Source organism: Dissoconium aciculare (genome assembly GCF_010015565.1).
Source record: "Dissoconium aciculare CBS 342.82 unplaced genomic scaffold K489scaffold_8, whole genome shotgun sequence".
In the NCBI taxonomy this organism is placed as follows: domain Eukaryota; kingdom Fungi; phylum Ascomycota; class Dothideomycetes; order Mycosphaerellales; family Dissoconiaceae; genus Dissoconium; species Dissoconium aciculare.
In genome coordinates this window covers 1,389,381-1,408,500 of record NW_022984958.1, presented here as the reverse complement: position 1 = coordinate 1,408,500, position 19,120 = coordinate 1,389,381, and the positions used below count along the sequence as shown (strand labels likewise).

At 51.3% G+C, this 19,120-nt stretch overlaps 6 protein-coding genes across 6 annotated transcripts; 1 reads left to right on the top strand and 5 right to left on the bottom strand.

The window, feature by feature from the left end:
- Positions 1 to 1,280, bottom strand: K489DRAFT_426801 (uncharacterized protein; the record flags this gene model as incomplete). Its single annotated transcript, XM_033608290.1, has 1 exon — positions 1 to 1,280. A coding segment is annotated over exon 1 (939 nt), but the record flags the coding sequence as incomplete, so codon positions are not given.
- Positions 1,281 to 3,539: 2,259 nt separating this feature from the next.
- Positions 3,540 to 4,743, bottom strand: K489DRAFT_395413 (uncharacterized protein). The gene is made up of 3 exons (XM_033606842.1): positions 4,171 to 4,743; positions 3,999 to 4,121; positions 3,540 to 3,946 (listed from the first exon to the last, which is right to left on the bottom strand). Exons 1-3 carry the CDS (start codon positions 4,480 to 4,482, stop codon positions 3,764 to 3,766), a joined length of 618 nt encoding a protein of 205 aa, XP_033458925.1. The 5' UTR covers positions 4,483 to 4,743; the 3' UTR covers positions 3,540 to 3,763.
- Positions 4,744 to 8,710: 3,967 nt separating this feature from the next.
- K489DRAFT_258781 (uncharacterized protein) lies at positions 8,711 to 10,257 on the bottom strand. Its single transcript, XM_033600026.1, has 2 exons — positions 9,912 to 10,257; positions 8,711 to 9,857 (listed from the first exon to the last, which is right to left on the bottom strand). The coding sequence occupies exons 1-2, from the start codon at positions 10,105 to 10,107 to the stop codon at positions 8,857 to 8,859; spliced, it is 1,197 nt and encodes a 398-aa protein (XP_033458924.1). The 5' UTR covers positions 10,108 to 10,257; the 3' UTR covers positions 8,711 to 8,856.
- Positions 10,258 to 13,894: 3,637 nt separating this feature from the next.
- Positions 13,895 to 14,740, top strand: K489DRAFT_371837 (uncharacterized protein; the record flags this gene model as incomplete). The annotated part of the gene is made up of 3 exons (XM_033603266.1): positions 13,895 to 13,929; positions 14,045 to 14,453; positions 14,528 to 14,740. 3 exons carry the CDS (start codon positions 13,895 to 13,897, stop codon positions 14,738 to 14,740), a joined length of 657 nt encoding a protein of 218 aa, XP_033458923.1.
- A 172-nt stretch (positions 14,741 to 14,912) lies between these two features.
- Positions 14,913 to 17,256, bottom strand: K489DRAFT_381891 (uncharacterized protein). The gene is made up of 2 exons (XM_033605242.1): positions 16,825 to 17,256; positions 14,913 to 16,773 (listed from the first exon to the last, which is right to left on the bottom strand). Exons 1-2 carry the CDS (start codon positions 16,943 to 16,945, stop codon positions 15,386 to 15,388), a joined length of 1,509 nt encoding a protein of 502 aa, XP_033458922.1. The 5' UTR covers positions 16,946 to 17,256; the 3' UTR covers positions 14,913 to 15,385.
- A 612-nt stretch (positions 17,257 to 17,868) lies between these two features.
- Positions 17,869 to 18,360, bottom strand: K489DRAFT_371835 (cyclophilin-like protein; the record flags this gene model as incomplete). Its single annotated transcript, XM_033603265.1, has 1 exon — positions 17,869 to 18,360. The coding sequence occupies one exon, from the start codon at positions 18,358 to 18,360 to the stop codon at positions 17,869 to 17,871; it is 492 nt and encodes a 163-aa protein (XP_033458921.1).
- Positions 18,361 to 19,120: the final 760 nt, after the last annotated feature.

The window sequence follows — 19,120 nt, the reverse complement described above, 5'->3', positions numbered from 1 at the left end:
TGGCGTGTTGTTGTTGTCGGCGCCGGTCTCCCGGCGATTGACGCAATGCAACGCATGTCGTCCGACGATCTCTACCCGGCTGGCTTGGAACGAACGACGGATCAACACTATGGTACCGTCACACGCCCGCGACAACGCCTGCTCCGATTCGGGGGCGAATGGGGCGGCATCGTCTTCTAAACATGCCTGCACTTTGTCGACATTAGGCTCGGCCTTGACGCATTCGGTGATCCATCGTCGATGATCGTTCGATAAATGACGCTCCCATCCGGTGTGTTCTAACCATGGATTAGGCTCATACCGCGTCCGTTCGGTGCGGGCGTCTTCCTGCGCCTGCTGAAAATCGGCAAACAACTTCGCCATCCATGCCTTGCCTTGGGCGGCATGATCGATGTCTACGGCTGGGCCGGCATGGGGCACGACCTGGACGGGAAATACCTTTTGCCATTTGCCTGTACGGAACAAACGTTGGCATGGTTGGTTCGTTTCCCATGGTGGACGGTGGACGGCATCGAAATCCGGTCGGCCTTTTGCTCGGGTACTCTGATAATTATGCTGGTCCTTGCAATGCTTCTGAATGCCCGTGCGTTCGCGGTATGTGACATTGCATTCGCGGCCGTCGACGTTGAACACGCATCGATGTCCATTGGGATATACGGGAATGCCGGCGATGGGCGGACTACTCGCATCGGGATACTTAACCTCGTCGGGCGTCTGTGCGACATGGGGCAGACGCTGAACAAACGCTGCGATGTCGACTCGTTGCCGAACAGTGGTGCTCTTGTGTTTCTCTTGCAAATGGCCTTGAATATGGGCCGGGCTAACGGCATATTGACACTGCTTACAGATTATGACCTGGCAAGCCTGGTTATGTAAGAAGTATTTCTGAAATAGCTCCATGATGTTGTACCAAATGGCTGTACTATATGCACCTCGCATGCGCGCTGACAGCTATCGGCGTCGTGACATTCGCGACGCGAGCGTGTCTGTATACCCTAGCCAACCCCAAATTCCCGCGCAAACTTCATTTTTTTTTGCGTTACTTCCAACCCCGACAACGACATACCAAACAACGTCGCAAAATTACGAGAACTATGTCCGTTTGATCGCCAAAATCTGCGCTTTTTTTGGGTACCCATCTGGAAATTATTAAACATTGGCATCCCTATGTGATCGACCCCATGTGATCGACCCCCTTAGGGTCCGTACCCGAACCAAATGTAGCTAGTAAATATATGTGATCGACTCCATCACAGCTGGAATTTGTGGATAGGGCTCGAGAGGACTTTGGATGTGTCCGCAATTGAATCCCACCCTACACTGCTCTAGAGGTTGGGAGGTTAGCCCCTTCAGTCATTGGACAGAGGGGGTGGCGTAATAAGCATGTATCTATGTATGTCCTCGCTTGTGCTCACAGCTCACGCCACACTCGAACATGGGCCGAGGATGACAACTAACCGTCTGAATAATCTGCAGTCTCCAGCGCGATACGCAGAAGAGAAGGATGACCATGTCCCGAGGCTATCTTCTTTTGTCGTCGTTTCTAAAGGGAAACGAAGCTTCAAGGTTACAGAGCTACCTTTGGACCTTGCCAATTTGTAGAGTAAGGAACATTGAAATAACTACGTAAGAGATGTCAGCAAGCACAAGCGGACGTTACATCTCTCGGGCCTGCTTCGAGCGGCCCCGCAACCTAAAGTAGGCGTATATTATTTTCTTGTGTTTGTAGGGTTTGGGCATGTAATGAGGCGCAGTCCACACAATCCTCACAACTTTATCCCTCACCTTTGCGCTTCTCACCGGTCACGCTCGTACCTCGAGAAGCATTCAGATTTGACTGTGCGACGCACTACACGGCATAGCGAACACGCAATCGAGCCGGATCAGCTTCGACGACAGAAGCCACAGCGTTCAGGTGGACATCCTAATCCTCGGAAACATCTCGTCTCAGACGTACTAGTCATAAGATGGGACCGTGATTCCTTCCTAATATGCGATTTTCTCTTCGCCAATAACTTAGAATGCCTCATCGATTATGGCTAGACCGGAGCTTAATTATTGGGGAAACCACCGAGCATTAGCGCTTTATTCGGCTGCACATCCCGAAAGCACAAATCATCTTTACACCAGGGCTCCGAGCAGCCACGACGGCTGCTATAGGACCCTTCCGAAACGAATTCTACGGCTGTTCGTATATAGAAATAGCGGGTTTTTCAAAAAAGCACTTTGGTAGAAAGAGCTAGACGGAGAAGAGTACGGATATGTTCTAGGCGGTTAAGGGCACACATAAAGATAGTCGATAGATAACATTTCCAAGCAAGCCTACAGAAGGCAACGTCTAGAGATAGCAGTCGAGATTTCAGACAGAGCATCTAGTACACCCGCCTAGTATATACTACCGGACGGAGGACAAAACAGAAATAGCAAATACGGATAGCGAATGCTAAGTTAATCTGCTTGTAAAGAGCCTTGGAGCTAAATACTCCGACACATAGATAGTACGACGTCTAGGCGATTGGCGAACATAACGAGTTGACTAGCCGAGGGAATTTTTTTCACAGTCAGTACGACACGCCCGAAGTGTATTTATAGTACAGCTCCGGCGGCAGTTTCTACCCGTTATGATCCTGTCCCTTACGGAGATTAAGATACAAATTCTCGATTGATCGGGCTCGTATAGTATAAATTCGTTTGATATTCATAAAGAATCAGTACGCTTTATTCGGATAATTAGTAGGTATTGCCTAATGAATAACGAAAGATAATTGGTGCGTTCGACACAAGCTGCATCTATCGGCTATTCAACGCATCGCAGCCATAACTAGAGGCGCGTTTAATTAAGGATAGAGGTCCGAAGATATGGCGCATGCGATACTTGCGATTATGATCGCAATCCTATGTTACCATCGTTCCGTTTAAAACTAGACAACCCTCCCTAATCCTAACCTAGTATTTAAAACGTAGAACAATCTCTCGAGTTACTTCTCTTACAGGAAGTTGACCCGTAACACCTACTCGCCGGCTCGTTGGGCCATTAATGAAGTTCATCGTTTCTTTCGCTCAGTCACTTATTACGAGTAGGGAAAATCTGGGTTGATAACCTGCACAAAGATAATAAAGTACTGAAGTGTCTCGTAATGTAGTGAGGAGAGAGGTTGCTGGAACGTGCAGGCTCCGAATTTGTCAAAGAGACATAAGTGATATGACGCAACTTCATGTCAACGCTCTCAGATCCGCTCTGCTGGAAGCTGCTAATATGCTGAAGAATAGAGCGCGGGCTGCGCAAGAGTTCTCTTACATGTAGGAAAGCTACCGTTCTCGAGCTATCGGTGTAGCCAGGGTATTCGAACATGTGCCCGGATAAGCTCTACGATTGGAATGTTGGTTTGATCAAACAACGACAGGAGAACTCAAGGACATTCAACGCGGCTGAAGAGGGAGTTATGGCTAAAGTTCTTATGCAGATGCGTTTCCACGCTGCTTTTCAAGATCGAAGGACAAAAGAACATAGGAAATTTACAAACATCCAGCTTTGAGATGACGAACAGTAGGCTATAGCTTGGCAGAGTATGTAATAAATACTATTAGATACTGACGTACAAAATACTTGTCGATAATTACGAAAATGTTCCTTGGACGTTGGATCGTCCGACAATCTTAGGTGTGCCACACTAGAGTTCCTGCGGTGGAGGCGAGCTCTGTTTGAGTGAGAGGACCAATCGTTCCCCGACGTTGTCTCAATCTCGTCCAGCTCACGTCCAGTTTAGGCAGCAGCAGCGACCATGGCGCGCTTGACACGGCTGATGGGTCCAGGGGCGCGCTTGGACAGGGACAGGCCATCATAAGAATTGATAGCAATCTCAATAGTCTGGTGAAGGCTGTTGGCCTGACCCTGAAGGTCAGCGGCACGGCTCTCGACGCCGTCAATGAGAGAGAAAGCGATAGTCTGCGGTCAATTAGTTTCACGCTCAGAACTGATCAAAGTAGGCGATACGTACGTCAACGACACCCTCGACCTGGCGAAGCACCGCAGCAATCGGCTGGCCAATGAAAGGAACAGTTTGGAAGAGACCAGCCTTTCCGATAAGGATGTTGAGGAGGACCTGGTGAACACGAACGAACTAATGCAGAGTCAGCAACGTACTGGGAGATGTCAGAAAGTATGCATACTTCACGGAAAGCATCGTAGATGGCAGTGGCGTCAGCAGCCTTGGTGACTGGAGCGTCACCTTGCATCTGCGCGATGGAAGTGGTTGCGGTGCTGATAATGTCGGTGAATCCGGCGATGAGCTGGGGAAATGGGCCCTGGCCGATGATGATCAAAGGACCATTAATGATGGTGATGCTTTGAGCTGGAGCCTGCAGAGCCTGCGACTTCTGGGTGAGCATCTTGATGTTGGAGACGACCTGGGCTGGGGAGAGCGCAGCGAGTGCAGGCGCGGCGGCCATGGCAGCGACGAAAACCTTGCGGAAAGAAACCATTTTGATGATGGATGTGGTGGAAAAGAAGTTGTGATATGAGACTTGAAAGGGAAGGTTGATGATTGGGATGCTGGATGAGTCTAATCCAAGGGGGAGGAAGGAGGAGGTATTTATGTCTTTCTCTCGAGGTTGTTCAGATTCTCGACATTGGTGAGCGAGCCTTCACACGTGTGCGTGATCACTGTGGGTCAAACGATGAGGTCGACCACATCGTGACGTGGAAGTGATCAACATGACAATGATGTTGAAGCGCGAGATCGTTGACGTGGGATTGGTTACAGTGTTCCTGCAGCGTTTCCGAAAACGCTCGAGGAACCATGTCTGAATAATCGCACCTCGGACCCGCTAGCCGCAAGTAGACATTACAATGTCTTGACAGACCACATCCGTTTTCCAATTCAATATCTGCATGTGAGTGCAGTGAACAAGAAGATTAAGCCACTCAGGACCGTTGCAGGAAGGATCGACAACCAGCGCGTCGATCAGGGCTGAACATTTGGTACAGTGTAGCGAATGGCTCTGCTTGCGCCCAATGGGTGATCATTCAGTGGGGCTGCTTGTTTCTAGGTGTCAAGGTTCGCAACTTGAGCCACAACGCTATAGACCCAAGGCAAACTGGATCCTCAGTCAACGTCGGCAATCCCAGCGATGGCGGATGAACTTGTTCCAGTTTGACCATTTCCAACACCTGTAGAACGACATGACATTGTTTGCAAAAGTTCGTTATGTTATGAGCAAGTAAGCGCTTCAGTCTCGTGAGATGAACCAACTCGGGTGGGTCCGCCTCGGGAGGATGTTTTCCCGTCGACAGCGGGTCATCTTAGCGACCAAGAAGGGGAGGCCCGATGCGCGGTACGCTTAGCCTAATGGGGTTATTCCACTTTGGCAGTGAACGCATTGCACATGAGCTATCACAAACTATTCACTATATTGGAGGAATCTCGCACTCCACATGTCTCCACATGGGTAGCTGCATGTCCGCTGAGATGAGAGCATCCACCAGCCCGATCACATCCTCCGTGGCAATTGCAGAGAAGGTCGATTCTCGTCACAAACATGCCAATGAAGACCCACATGTACCCTGCTTCTCTCTGCCGCAGGCACCAGGCACCATTGGCTCGCAGGTCCTGACCCTCGTAACCTTCGCCTGGACCCTGAACGAAGCTGCAGGGTGGAGTGACAACGTTGAGCTTCGGGTAGGCTGCCAGCAATGGCCGAAGTGATCGTGCAGTGGCATGATATGGGATTGCCTCAAGGATGTGTACGACACATTGCGTTTAGCGACCACGTTTTGGACACGATCGTCAAACGGTCCGGCTATAGGACTTCGGGCCGCCCGCAATGAACGAGCACTTCTGCACGTGTTCAACGAACCAAATGTCTCCGCCATCCTCTAATATCCATGACTAGCGTGGGACCGAATCTCATCATTGTAAATTACTTAGTAGCCGACATTCTGATATTGGTACGAGTGGCGTTGATGGCTGATGTGCCAATGACACTGTACCTTAACGAGACTTTTGTTGTGTCGAACGCGAGTGAACAGTGCTCACGCAGGTCCTTGGAGTGAGCTATACACTCAACTACCCTGTCGGGATATTTCCATTATCTTCGTCACTGAAGAAAGGAAATCCTTACGAAACATTTCGCGAGCAACTACTGCCTGTGCCCACGACAGAGCTTCATTCAACTTGAAAACCTCCATCTAGTAGAAATAAGCATGAGAAGCACCACTCAGTCGTCCGATCTATCGGCAGGGTTCACCATCCAGCGCCATTCTTTGCTACGGACTAGACTTTCACAACTCAAAAATAGTCTAATATGCAACGCAGATCGCTAAACCGCCGCCCGTTGGGGTGGGATGTCGGCTCCACCAATAATTGCCCGAGCAAGAGACGGTTCCCAAGTCGAGACTGTGGAGACGCCCAATATTTTGAACAGCGCGCCGTGTCGAAGCTACCGGCATGTCCCCGGACGCCACATGGCGCCCCCCAAGGGAGAAATATAGACAGCGAGTTCCGCGGTTCTCGCGGTTGAGACTGGAAGAATGTTAGGAGCGAAATTGCTGCGCTGGATGTTGAGGGTTTCCGCTCTGGAGCCCAAAACACATTTAATTGATCACCGGCCGGCAATGCCGATCCGCATGCCCACGAGCTAGCGAGCCAACGTCCATCTTAGCACTTAGTCCTCGATGTCCTCGTCCTGGGCGATGTGCACGGCCGACGGTGCCAGCACATGAACGGTATATTTAACTTTATACTAGTGATGTTAATGCTAAGGAAGCCGACGGCGACTCACGAATGCCGCATAACGCAAAACCTTGCTGGTTATTCAAGACCCTGACCTCGTTCGCTTGCGAAAAGTCTATCCCCACGGGTCATCGAGTCAACAAAATTTCTCCCTCTCCGGACGGAAAGAGCACATCGGAATTGTGGGCCTGCTATCTTCCACGATATGAATACGGTAGTTCCTGGAATTACACCGTTGGTAGTCATCTCGAGTTCAACTCGAGCTCGCGGTCCCTGCAACATTTGCAGCACGGGCGAGCTTCGGCATTTTCGTGGGGTCGGTACGTGCCAAATTAGGGCCAATCCTTCTCGGTTCCTCGCCGCCCGCGCCCGCCTGCGCCCAAATTTGGTGGGGTCCCATCATGCCTGTAGTCACGTCCAACTGCACCTGCAAGGATGTGACCATGTGCAGAAATGTACCAGCTCATCACAAACATGCTAGCTCGTTCCAACAATCGAGCTGCAGGCTCCACCAATTACCATAATGAGATCCAATGTTTCAAATCCATGTGTTTCCATCTAGCTCTATCACTGTGATTCAATAACTCGTGGGTGACATTGACGGGCTTGTCGAGGTCTCAGGACTCTGTCACATGCCCGAGAAATCGGACGAAAGCTAAGAGAAAGAGCTGTACGAACCTTGGAGCTCTGAGAAAATTTACCTCGACATCTCAAACGGGACAGCAGTCTCTTCGCCCTCGTCCAGCGAAAAATCCGATACCCGCAACAGTAGATCCGCGAAGTCACGCGTACGCAGTTGGATGACCTCGCTCTGCAGACCGTCATGTCATCTCCAAGGTTTCTCCATGAGCTGCTCCCTCCCTCCCAGAATTTGCAATGGATGCCCAGGACTTCCGCAGCGTCACAGCGACCGTCACCACAAGGTCGCGAACAGCACATGAGACTTCCATGCCGATGCCTTTGAGAAGGGTTTTTCGGAGGCAAGCAATGGTCAGCCAAACGTTATCGGTAGGCATGTTGTGCTGAAAAGACTTGTGGTCATGGAGCTGTGATGGGCTTATGGGATACCACGATGTTTGACTTCGTGCATGCACGTGTTCACGCTGCGATTTTGTCGAGGTACATTATCACGAGCCGCGGCAACTCCGTCCAATGAGATGCGAGGGCCCGATGCGGATGACACAATAGGAGCTCATTTGGCGGCCACTGTGTATATCACGATCAGAGCATTCGGGATGCGTAGATGAACAATTGCTTTCTATAGTCATGAGTTGGTATTCGGAAAATGATTCAGAACAAAGCAGAACGCTATACGGTAATGAGATCCGAGGAACTCGGTAACAATGATCATTTCCTTCGTCAATCATAACACACATCTTCAAAGTCGTGCAGCATCAAACGTGTATCATTCATCATCCGAGACGGTGACTGATCTTATCCAGGTCCGCTAGACGATCAGTGATCTCATCCAAAATCTTTAGAGGCAGACTCTTCCTCTTCGATGACGAGCTCAATGAATCCGCAACCGCAGCCTCGCTTCCTGGGGCGTGGATTCGTACAGCGGCAGCGGCAGCTGCTGCTGCGATATTCGCGGTCGGGCCATTCTGGTAACGTCGCGGCGACTTTTCTGGAATAGCTGGCGCAGTGGTGATGACGCCATCCTGGGCGGTGGTGCCTTCACGGAAACCATCTGGCAGGCCATCTGGTGCATCGAAGTGAAAGGCCTGAGTCTTACCTGCCGCCTGTGCGGTGTCATCAAGTGTGGGCGGGTGGACCCACCAGCGCTCTGTATGGAGGACACCATCTGGAGTCGTATATTCCCGGTAGTCACCATCAGTGCCTGGGAAGTCGCGTGCAGTGAAGCGGCGAGGATGAGAGACTTGGTGGGCGGGAAGAGGAGCAGGAAGTATTTGAGAGAGTGCTTGTGCTATGGCCAAGTGGGCCTTCTCGCTAGATCCAGGAGGCAGAGCGGAAGCCGCGATCTCATGAAGTATGACGGGATCGCTTTCATCACGAATGAAGTGACGGGCGGGAAGTATTTCTATATCCAAGATCGGAAGGACGCGATGATAGACGTGGTGGTTGTGAATCTCACGTGTGGTGACCTGTGCCGACGGGTGATGAGTCAGCGGCAGCCACGCTTAGATCGTCGTAGACGATGAATGAGGCTGACCTCGTGCTTGATCTCGTGGGTGTCCTCGATGATGGTCTCGTGGATGGCAGCCGGAGCCACCGTCTCACGAACGATGGTCTCATATGTCGGACTTGACGTAGACATGGTATTCGCGTTCGGGGCAAAATTTGCGCGGTCGACATCCATCATGTAATCAAAGGAGTTCACAGAAGAGCTGGAGATGTTTCGCTGGAATAGATCATCATCTTTCGCGCCAAAGTCGCTTCCCACGCCAGAATCAGCCTTGTGACGACAGCTGACGTCATCGGTTGCCGCCGTTGTGAAACTAGGTAGATGCGGCAGGGGCTGCTCCAAGCGAATGCGCTTCACTCGTCTGAGTTCGTGTCCTTGACTTTGTCGTGCAGGACGGCGCTTGCCCGAAGACAAGCTTTGACATGTGTAGTCAATACCGACATGAATTGAGTCTCGGAACGGAAATGCATCCGGCTCATACAGAGGTGTACAATGAGCCGGCGATGAGCAAAAGACGCCAGAGTCGCTCAAAGAATCTGCAGAGTTCTTCCGTACGCGAAGAGGAGCAGGTATCGATTCATCCTGACTGGCAGCATATTGCTGTTGTTGGTGTAGCTTGTCCCATTCCTGAACAGCTCTTGTGTATGAGTTGCTGCGACTGCTGCTCGGGCTGGTAATGATCATGACGCGACCGGTCTCGATCGAAGGGGATCGACTTCCATAACGGGCGAACTCTCGTGGTGGACTGTAGCGAGGCGAGTTATGAGCTCGTGGCGAGTATTGAGGAGGCGCATGATCGTTGTTGTCGTCCAGGGTCAGAAAGTCTAGGTCCATCAATAGATCCGAGTGATGACGCACATCCGGGAGAACATGGGACGGGTATCGACTTTGCGATATCGCGCGCTGAATGTCAGGCGACAGAATGAAGTCAATGGCGACGTTTGACTTGGGGTCGTTGACAATATGGGACGGTTCACGGTCTTGATTGAGATTGTCAGCATGACGCAAAGATTGCATTCCATAATCAGACTCACTGTTCTTTGGCGACCAAGCATCTCGTAGATCACGAAGGGATTTACCAGCTGCAAGCCGCCGGGTGCCTGTCCGCCTCGGTGTGTTGGGGTTCTTTCTGTCATTGTGCGGGCCCGAGTCGCACTTGGTATGCCTCTGGGAGTCGTTGTTCTCCTTGGAATGGAAGATGGAGCCCCATCTCTGGACTCCGAAAGCCATGGCTACGAGTGTGAGAGCAATGCTCAAGGTGTTGTAGGTAGTGGGTGGCTGCGATGTCCGAAGTGATCAGTCGCGATTTTCGTGCGCGTGAGGCCAGCGATGATCGATAGCAGTTGGCAACGAACTTGAGGGAAGAATACAAGATGCGACAGACCAAAACTCATCTCATAATAGGCATTGCGACCTCTTAATCTATCAGAGGTCTTCGCCAACCGCACGCGTGAGAGTCGCGACTGTTTCGGTAGCAGAGCCGCCGCGCTCCGAAGTGCGATTCTGCACGAGCGTCCTTGTTCGCACACAAATGCCTACACGCTGGACGCAACATATGCACGGCGACACACGAAGGGTGCAGTGGCACTCCTCCGCGAGATTGAGTGTCCCAAACATTCTCCGGCAGGAGCTTGCGCCGGGAAGAGACATGTTGTTGGGAAGAGCACGCTTGTTTCGGCTCAGCACCGCCGATAGGGAGACTTCAAGATCAGATGAAGAACCAGGAAAACACCCGAGTCTTGCCTGGATTTACGGCAGAGGAGGCACCCATCTCCCCGACGAGTCACGACCTTTGATGGCGGTTGAATACTATCGAGATAAAAAAGCATTCGCCCAATGCGGAAGTTGTGATCGAATCTGGATGCGTGCAGAATTTAGTACAAGTCGCGGGGAGGAAGCCGATTCACTATCATGAAGGTACCTCACCCAAGACCACCATCAACGTGAGCACTCCGCAACAGAAGTTCTCAGCCGTGCAGATGGTGATGAAATGGCTTGCAAGAATGAGAATCTGAATGTTGCGCTCACGTTCTACGCCATCTAGACGTGCCCCGGTCGTGTTCAAGGTCGGTTATGCATATCACGTGAGTTGATCTTACTAGTTGGGTATCCATCAATAAATCAGAGGCTAGTCACGAAAACGACAGGCTTTCGCGACAGTCTATTCATTCCTCGTTTCTGATAAATGATTGCTTCCCTCCGCTAGCGCATGTCTTGTATATCATCGAAACACACGCCATCTCCCTGGAACACGCACAACTAACCCCATACTACCTTCCTTTTTTCACTCTCGAGTTCGTTACCAAAGCCGTGATATGTGCTACACTTCCATCAACACGATCCTCACCACGTTCGAACACTCATACACCACCAGCACAGGATGATTTGGAACAATCCCCATGGTATGTGTCGATTCTGGTACCGTGGTGATCTAGGTCAACACCGAATATATCGAGTGTTGGTCTGCCATGGTATAGTAGCCCAGCTTGAGTGATGACACAATCTTGCCATGTCTTCAAATGCTACTGTCGTGTGTATTTGAAATGCCAACCATTTCATCTCACAGCTCTCCGTGGTTGAAACCCTGAGATCTCAACCCAATCTACAACGTCTCGCAAGCAAGCAAGGTTCCGCGAGACATGTATCAATAAATCAAATTACAGGACGACAAACAACCACATGTCGTCATTGATATCAGTAGTTGTGAAATGTCTCATCCCTCCCAAGCCATGAAATCGTGGAGTCGATCGAATAGTAATCGAGGCGTTATGGAAAGGTTTCTATCCGCCTGTTTCTACTACAAGTTGGGTAGCCTTTCCATCATAGACTTCCCAGATATTTTAGAACGTACCATCGATAGTGAACCTCGAATGATTGGAAGGGACTTTTCCACGGACGGATGATGTGTCAATATGCCAGCGCTCTGCCAATGGGTCACGTGTTTAAAAACGAGTGGAATGTGCAGGTGGGAAAGATGTGAGTCGTTAGGATCTCGTCCTCAGGCACCAAAATTGAGGTCATCATCTCAATCCTCACACATTGCGACACGTCATGAGAGACCCTATGTGTTTATTTGATAATCACAGCCTCGCGGGCTTAATGAAAATATGCAGGCGCTGTCTCAAGCGGACGTGGGCGTTGTCCGTCCTCACCGGAAGCGCAACGCAGATCCACGGTTCGACGTTGTCAGCTGTCCATCACAATGCCATCGTTTTGCCCTGCGGTATCTTCGCGGACCGATTGTTGAGGCAGACACCTGCACCTGGAATTTCTTGTTATGCTGTCAGCTTATGATTACACAGGAAGTATCACATCTACAAGGTGGGACGGTGAATGGGAGCGACGGTAGGGGACTATTTAAATCATCACGAGAAATCATTTAAATGATGTACGTGACGTGGGATGCCTCACTGCATGATGTCTGCGATAGATCGTGGGAAGGCAATGCAATCCTTGTCGTATCGCAATCGATCGTACAGTAGGATCGATTTTGAACCTGATCTGATAGCGCTCATCATCGTATGTTGATCGATTGCCTCGCTTATTGCCAGCAAGCCGCGGGAGAGTGTCTGAAATCCTCTGTGGGACATGATGGTAGGGGTTCAGCCACCCACGACTGCGCCTCAGCAATGACATAAGTCGAGGATGACGATGATGTCGCAGACCCGCATATAATAAACGGCTGCGAGTGTAACCCTGCGAACACGTTCGACCGCTCGTGTCAGGCGTGACAAATACCAGCGAGTTGCTCCCTCGCGACGTGATGTCCGAGCTTGAGAAAGTCGGTAGTGGGCCCCGATGATGTATCGCGCGTGGATATTCGCCATGCTGGAGTATCAAATATGTACAGCACTACAGAGTTTGGTGTCGCTTTGCAAACAGGCTGTTCGGCGCAATTGAGGGTGAGGGGACTTTAGCGTCCGTATCTAGAACGCTTGGCAGAGTAAAGCCACCCTCGCGGGCTTACGATCCTTCAGAGCGGATCTTGAGATGATGGCAATGACAACATGGGAGTACCAGGATCGGTAGATTCGGTACGCGCCTCTCCCGGACTGCCGGGCCTGTCGCGCAAGGTGACCTGTCTATCTGATGCCGTTTTGCCATGACGCTGCGTGATGGCTCGAAATTTTGATGCATTAAGCGCTGCAGCGGCCTTGGAAACATCCCGCTCTAGAGTCCGCCGCGGGGCTTTAGCAATCGGGCTTAGCATCATCATACCGATGTCTGCCACGTCTGCCTTGATTTCCAATGCCGCCACAAACAACGTATGCTCCACTGGTGATGGTGACGAGATGAACAAGACTTTCTGGCTTACAATCGGTCGTCTCGGCCACGGTACGGGCTCCGACGATCATCGAATCATTTGTAAGGCATGCGTTCCGTGGAAGGGTCCCTTCTTTTCAAAGCGGGACAGCTCAAAATGAATCAACAGCACGATATGACATCAATTTGACCAACAAACCTGCCGCAAGGCTGTTGGATCACTCTGCTTGCTAGACGCAATGTGATCAGCATCCCTGCGTGGCTTGACGAACAACACACATGCCATACAACACTTGTCGTCACTGTTTGGTTCGGGAAGGAATCAAGTCGATGAAGCCCAAGCGCACCCAGACTTTCCTCGATTCGGTCACTGCCGATTTTGGTACTGCAGGTGTAGAAAGGCGCGTGGTAGCATCATCGTTGCACAGCAAAGTCATGCACCGAATGGTTCACATCTACGCCTCTGACATACGTGCCACTCCATACTGACACCATCGCCGGTCGCGATCAACCCGATTGTTGGGCGGATGTAGCAGGGGAGGCATTGACATAGCAAGTCGTCATAGCAGTGACGAGCGATGCATCTTTCCCCTCTCGCATGTATATAATAACACCTGCGATGTCTTCCATAGCTATCCGGACACAACATCCACAATCCTCTTCACATCCTTGCAGTGCAACCATCTAACAGATCTACAACAACTTCATAACCCACATACACACAACTCCAACACATCGTCATCTCATCCTCACAATGGACGCCGCCAAGGAAAAGGTCAAGTCCTTCTTGTACGTATCACCTTCAATCCCTTTATCCTCTCCATCCCATTCCTGTTGTCTTGTCATCACCAAACCAATCCACCATCGTTATCATCCCTATTAACATCATGGCCCACCCCGTTAGGAACAAGTCCGGACACCACGACACCTCCGTCCACGAGACCGTCGCACCCGCCGTCACCCAAGAGACCGTCAACAAGACCGAGCACCAGAACGTGACAACCGCCGTCGACAAGGAAGTTCACCAAGACCACTACCACACCTCAATCCAGCCCGTCAAGGACACCGAGGTCCTCCCCGAGACCCACCACCACAAGGTCATCCCCGTCGAGCACCGCAAGATCGAGCACGACGACCACGAGAAGAACAAGCACCACCTCGCGACCCAGGCTGCCCAGTTCAAGAACGAGTCAGTCCGCGTTGAGGGTCAGCACACGGCGAGCGTGAAGCCCATCGTTGCAGGCGAGCACGTGCACCACCACGTCCACGAGACGATCCAGCCCGTCGTGCAGAAGCAGACCATTGAGCCTCACGTACGTCTCCTACCTCCTTCGTTTTTTACACTTGACTTCGAGATCTCCACAACTAACATTCATGTCCCCATCAGGTCGTCCACACCACCGTCCCCATCCACGAAGTCCATCACAACGCTGCCCAGCACCACAGCGCCACCGCCCTGCCCGCCGTCAGCATGGACGAGTTCAAGCGCCAAGGTGGTAGTCTCACCGGCCGCGAAGAGCGTACCGACGGATTCAAGGGCGAGCCTCGCACCGAAGGACACATCTTCGGCGGCGAGAAGGCCGGCCAACAGCCCTTGTAAATTGCTCCCGGGCAAGGGTTTCGAGGCTTTGTATCAGTAGTTTTGGGACAGACAGATACCATGATGAGGACTACGAGCGTTATGATGCATTAACGAATTGAGCGATGTTTTTTTTGGAAGCAAGAAAATAGCTTCGGCAAAACATTCGAATGAATAATACTTTCACCCTACGTCTTCGTTGTTTCTACATTTTTCTTGTTCCGTCGTCTTCGCAGCTCACTATGTAAATCCTATTAGATCATGCGTCTCACGCCTTTTTGCATTCTTCAACAAAACGTCACCTTCACGCCTGCAGGTACGGTCAGATAGGTGGTTTTCAAAGAGTCCTCATTTTGATAAATAATAGCAAATGCTTTTCCTTTCCCCTTCCATCCAGGACGTCGATGCTCACTCATTCTGGCCGGTCTCTTCTCAAGTTGATGCCATCCATGACCAAACCGTGTTAAAGGGAAAGAAAAGAAACCCTAAGCCCTTCCTCCTGCTTGTGCACCTGTCGGATGATGAGGCAATGATGGGCCATACTGGGCGGTTCCGTCATCCCGCTGACAACTCGCCACGAAACGATTGTCCACAGGATGCCTCTCTGATCATCCTGAGAGGAAAAGAAACAACTTGCTGCTGTCATCCATTGCATTCTAGGTTCCTTCAATCAAGCTCAATGGGTTTCGCACGTCCGCCCTGCTGCACGCGGCGCTTCTTTACAGGAGCAGCACGCTTCGGACTCTCGACATAAGTTCCGGTGTCGTCACCGTCATCCTCTTCTTCCTCGATGTCACCCTTGCTGACCGGCTCGCGACGTTTGGCCTTTTTGAAAGCTTCAGCCTGCTTGCTTGGCTTTGGCTCTTTGCCTTGTCGTCGCGGCGTCGGCTTGAAGCGTTCTGCTGGAAGTTGTGGAGAGCGTCCTTTCATGGTCTTGTGGGCAGCTGCGTTGGTGACGGACGCGGTGGTGGTCTTTAGGCTGGCGGTAGGAGCTTTCGCTGTGATCTTTCTGCCCGTAATGATGTAGTTGACTCCTTTTACTGTCTTCACGACGACAGTAGATTCTTCGTCGGCGCCTTCGTCGTTGGAAGCAAGTTTGCGGTTCGCCAATCTCATGTCGTTTGTTCCGTTGACGGCTGCGCGGCCGCGTGGTGCGTTGTGCGACTTGATTTTGCGTATCGAGTCATGCTCGATCAGGGATTCACTGTCGCCAGCTTTTCGCGTTCGTGGGATGGCCTTTGGAGAGACTTCCATGTCGGCAGCCGGCTCATCCCCCCCAGGAGACACAATCTCCGTGATCTTGGAGACGCTTTCCATACGCTGAGGTTGCGGTTGAACAAACTCGGCGTTTTGAGAGAAATCTTGGTCTTCAGCGTTGTACGAGTGGTTTCCAAAGCTTCCTGAAGATGAGAAAGATCCCCCAGAGAAGTAGGTCTCGTCTAAGCCCTCGAACGGGTCACTAGTCTTCCAATCAGTGATCTGACTCGGCTGTGGTTGTCCTGTCGAGAGGGACGTGGTGTCCATAAAACCCGGGTCACGCCTCGTGGACTCAGGAGCATAAATGTTTCCATCCCAAGGACCAGTCATGTCGAGGTCATCGAAAGTGGTGAGGAGCTGAGCCTGGAGAGGTTGCGCTGCAGAGAATGAAACACTTGGTTGCAACAACGACGCGTCATTGAAAGGATTCTCGTTGTCTGTTAGTGGCATGAACGAACCCGTTGTCAGGGCGAAATCTGGGCATGGGCCGATCGTGGACAGGGAATTGCTAGTACGCATTGCCTGCTCGATCGGAATATCTGGAATAACCACGTTTGTGGCAAGGAGGTTTGATGGTCCAGACTGGACGGACAAAGGTTGGTTCTGCGCGAGCATGAATGGAACTGACATAGAAGCCGATGGATCTCGACTCAGCGGCAGCGACGACTCCAGAATCATGCGCAGTTGGGATAAGTCGTTGGGTATCTGACCGTTGAGGATTGTCGCTCTGTCGCAGCCCTGATCGATCAAGTACATAGTGAACCCGGCCATTTGCTTACACAATTTTTTCATGAGAGCTTGATCTCGTCAGCAGATGCTACAGTTTTCGTGTATGAAATGACACCTACTCGGCGAAATCTGATCAGGGCGAACAGCCATGGTGTCCGCAGCTAATGGCTCAATGGCATCTTGCCGTTCACCAATATCGACTTCAGAACGATGTCGCTTTGTGTTCCTCATGCCTTGCATGCCATTGAAGGCTCCATGAACGTGCGGACGTGGAGGCGGATTCAAAGGGCAGTGAGGCTGTTTGTGGCCAAGGTGACCACAACGGACACAACGACGCAGTTCTTCTTGACAAGGTTGTGGTAGGTGCCATTGGTCACAATTCTGACATCGCGCGCGGAACTAGATCGCGAGTACATGTCAGAATCGCGCGGTCAATGTTTGTCACAGATGGTCTACCTTGTAGCTTGGATCCCATGTACTGATTCCGCGTGGACAGAAAACTATGTTATGCCCATAGCTGGTGCAGATCGGACAGAATTTGAGCATCTCCTTGCATGGCGTTGGTGTGCAGCCAAGGTGGTAATCACCACAATTGTAGCACATGTCCGACATGGCTCCGTTGGTTGTCGTAGATTGTCGCCGTGGTGCCTATTGCGCAACAGTAGACAAAGCTGAATCCTGTGAGAAAGGGAATTGTGGTTGAAACAGGAAGGTAAAGGATCGTTGGGTGCACCAAGTTGGTAATTATGGTCACAAAACCCGGCGTGTAGGGCGGTAGGGGGAGGCGGGCGCGGTGCGTGGTGCGACGTGAGGCCGGTCGCGCCCAGAGCTGGACAGACAAAAGGGTGTGTCGCAAGATCCGAGCTTGGACAGATTGATGAGTGAGCTTTGGAATGCTTGCAAGGTCCCAAAGGTGAGTGGTAAGGATCTCTTGTCAGGGTACTTGCGTACCCACTAGTGAAGAAAGCCCACCTGACCGCTTCCACTGTGGATTGGCGGTTTGCAAGTGTTGCACAAGTGCTTCAACACAGCAAGGGGATCGGAGCGATTGTCGAAAACAATTTGTAGCCAATGATACTCACAAGTGTTCCGAGTGTCGCGTGTTGGCATGTGACGGTACCGAACGGACCCGAGGGAGCGGTCACTATTCACGTTCCTTGAATTCACCGCTCGTCGGCCAATGGATTGGCGTGAGTTTGAACATTTTCAATCTTGATAGATTCTTGCGGGCGGTTCTTCTTGTCGACCGGGATCGCTTCGAGTTTGTCAAGAACATCCCAACCTTCGAGCAAACGCCCGAAGACGGTGTTTTTACCATCAAGATGGGGAGCTGCGGCGAATGTGAGGAAGAATTGGCTGCCGTTGGTCGCAGGTCCTTTGTTCGCCATGCTGACGATTCCACGCGCATGATGCTTCAACGAAGCCTTGATCTCATCCTCGAACATACCACCATACACGGAACTGCTCTCCTTGGTGGTTCCCGATGCCGGCGATCCTCCTTGAATCATGAAGTTCGGAATGCTGCGGTGAAATGGAGATTTGTCGTATGCTCCACTCGCACACAAGGCCAGAAAGTTGTATGTCGTCTTGGGACATGCTTGACAGAACAATTCAATTTTGAGATCACCGTGTGTCGTGTGCAGGGTGACGGCCATGGTAATCGTAAGGCAAGGGCTTTTCGATGATTTCGATTCGGTATCACTGGTAACTGATGAGCCTCATGTATTGATAGACGATGAATTGATGATCAATGCTTTCAACCCATCGAGAAGTTGTTAATTAGGTAAGGAATTATTTCATGTCCTCATAAACGAACATGCACGATGAGATGGTGAAGGATCGGCGTTGCCCTGGATGAGAGCCCTATGTACAGTATACAGTAGCTACGGAGGACCAGCACGTGGCTTCTTCCGAGTCAATCTGGCGGGAGAGAGCCGCCATCTCCTCGGCCCCCAATTGCTCGCTGATGAAGCCCTGGGCTGAAGTTGATGATGATGGAGGTGGAAGGATTCCAGGCATCCCGGCGACTGTCCCGGTGTGAAATGATGTCTGTATGCTACAGGGTTCTCCTTTCCTCGCCCGTCATCAAAATCATCACTGTAGCAATGGTGGTCTCAGAAGGCTGCGCCGTGAATTGGACATTGTGCCAGCCAGCGATGTCATTAACCCTCTGAAGATCTCCAGGGCTACACGTTCAGCGTCGCGCAGGCAACTGGTCTGATTTCTATTACATACAGTGTCTGTCAGGTCGTCTCCCCTCCTCATCACAAAGTGATCGCGTCAGATTCGGTCGGGCCCGCGTCCGCTCACCAACCCTAGGGACTGACTGTTGTAAGGCGAACGTGTGTGATGACAGAGGTAAAGTAAGTTAATTAACTACCTAGTGGTGGTGGGCAGTTTATCGTCTCACCAGCA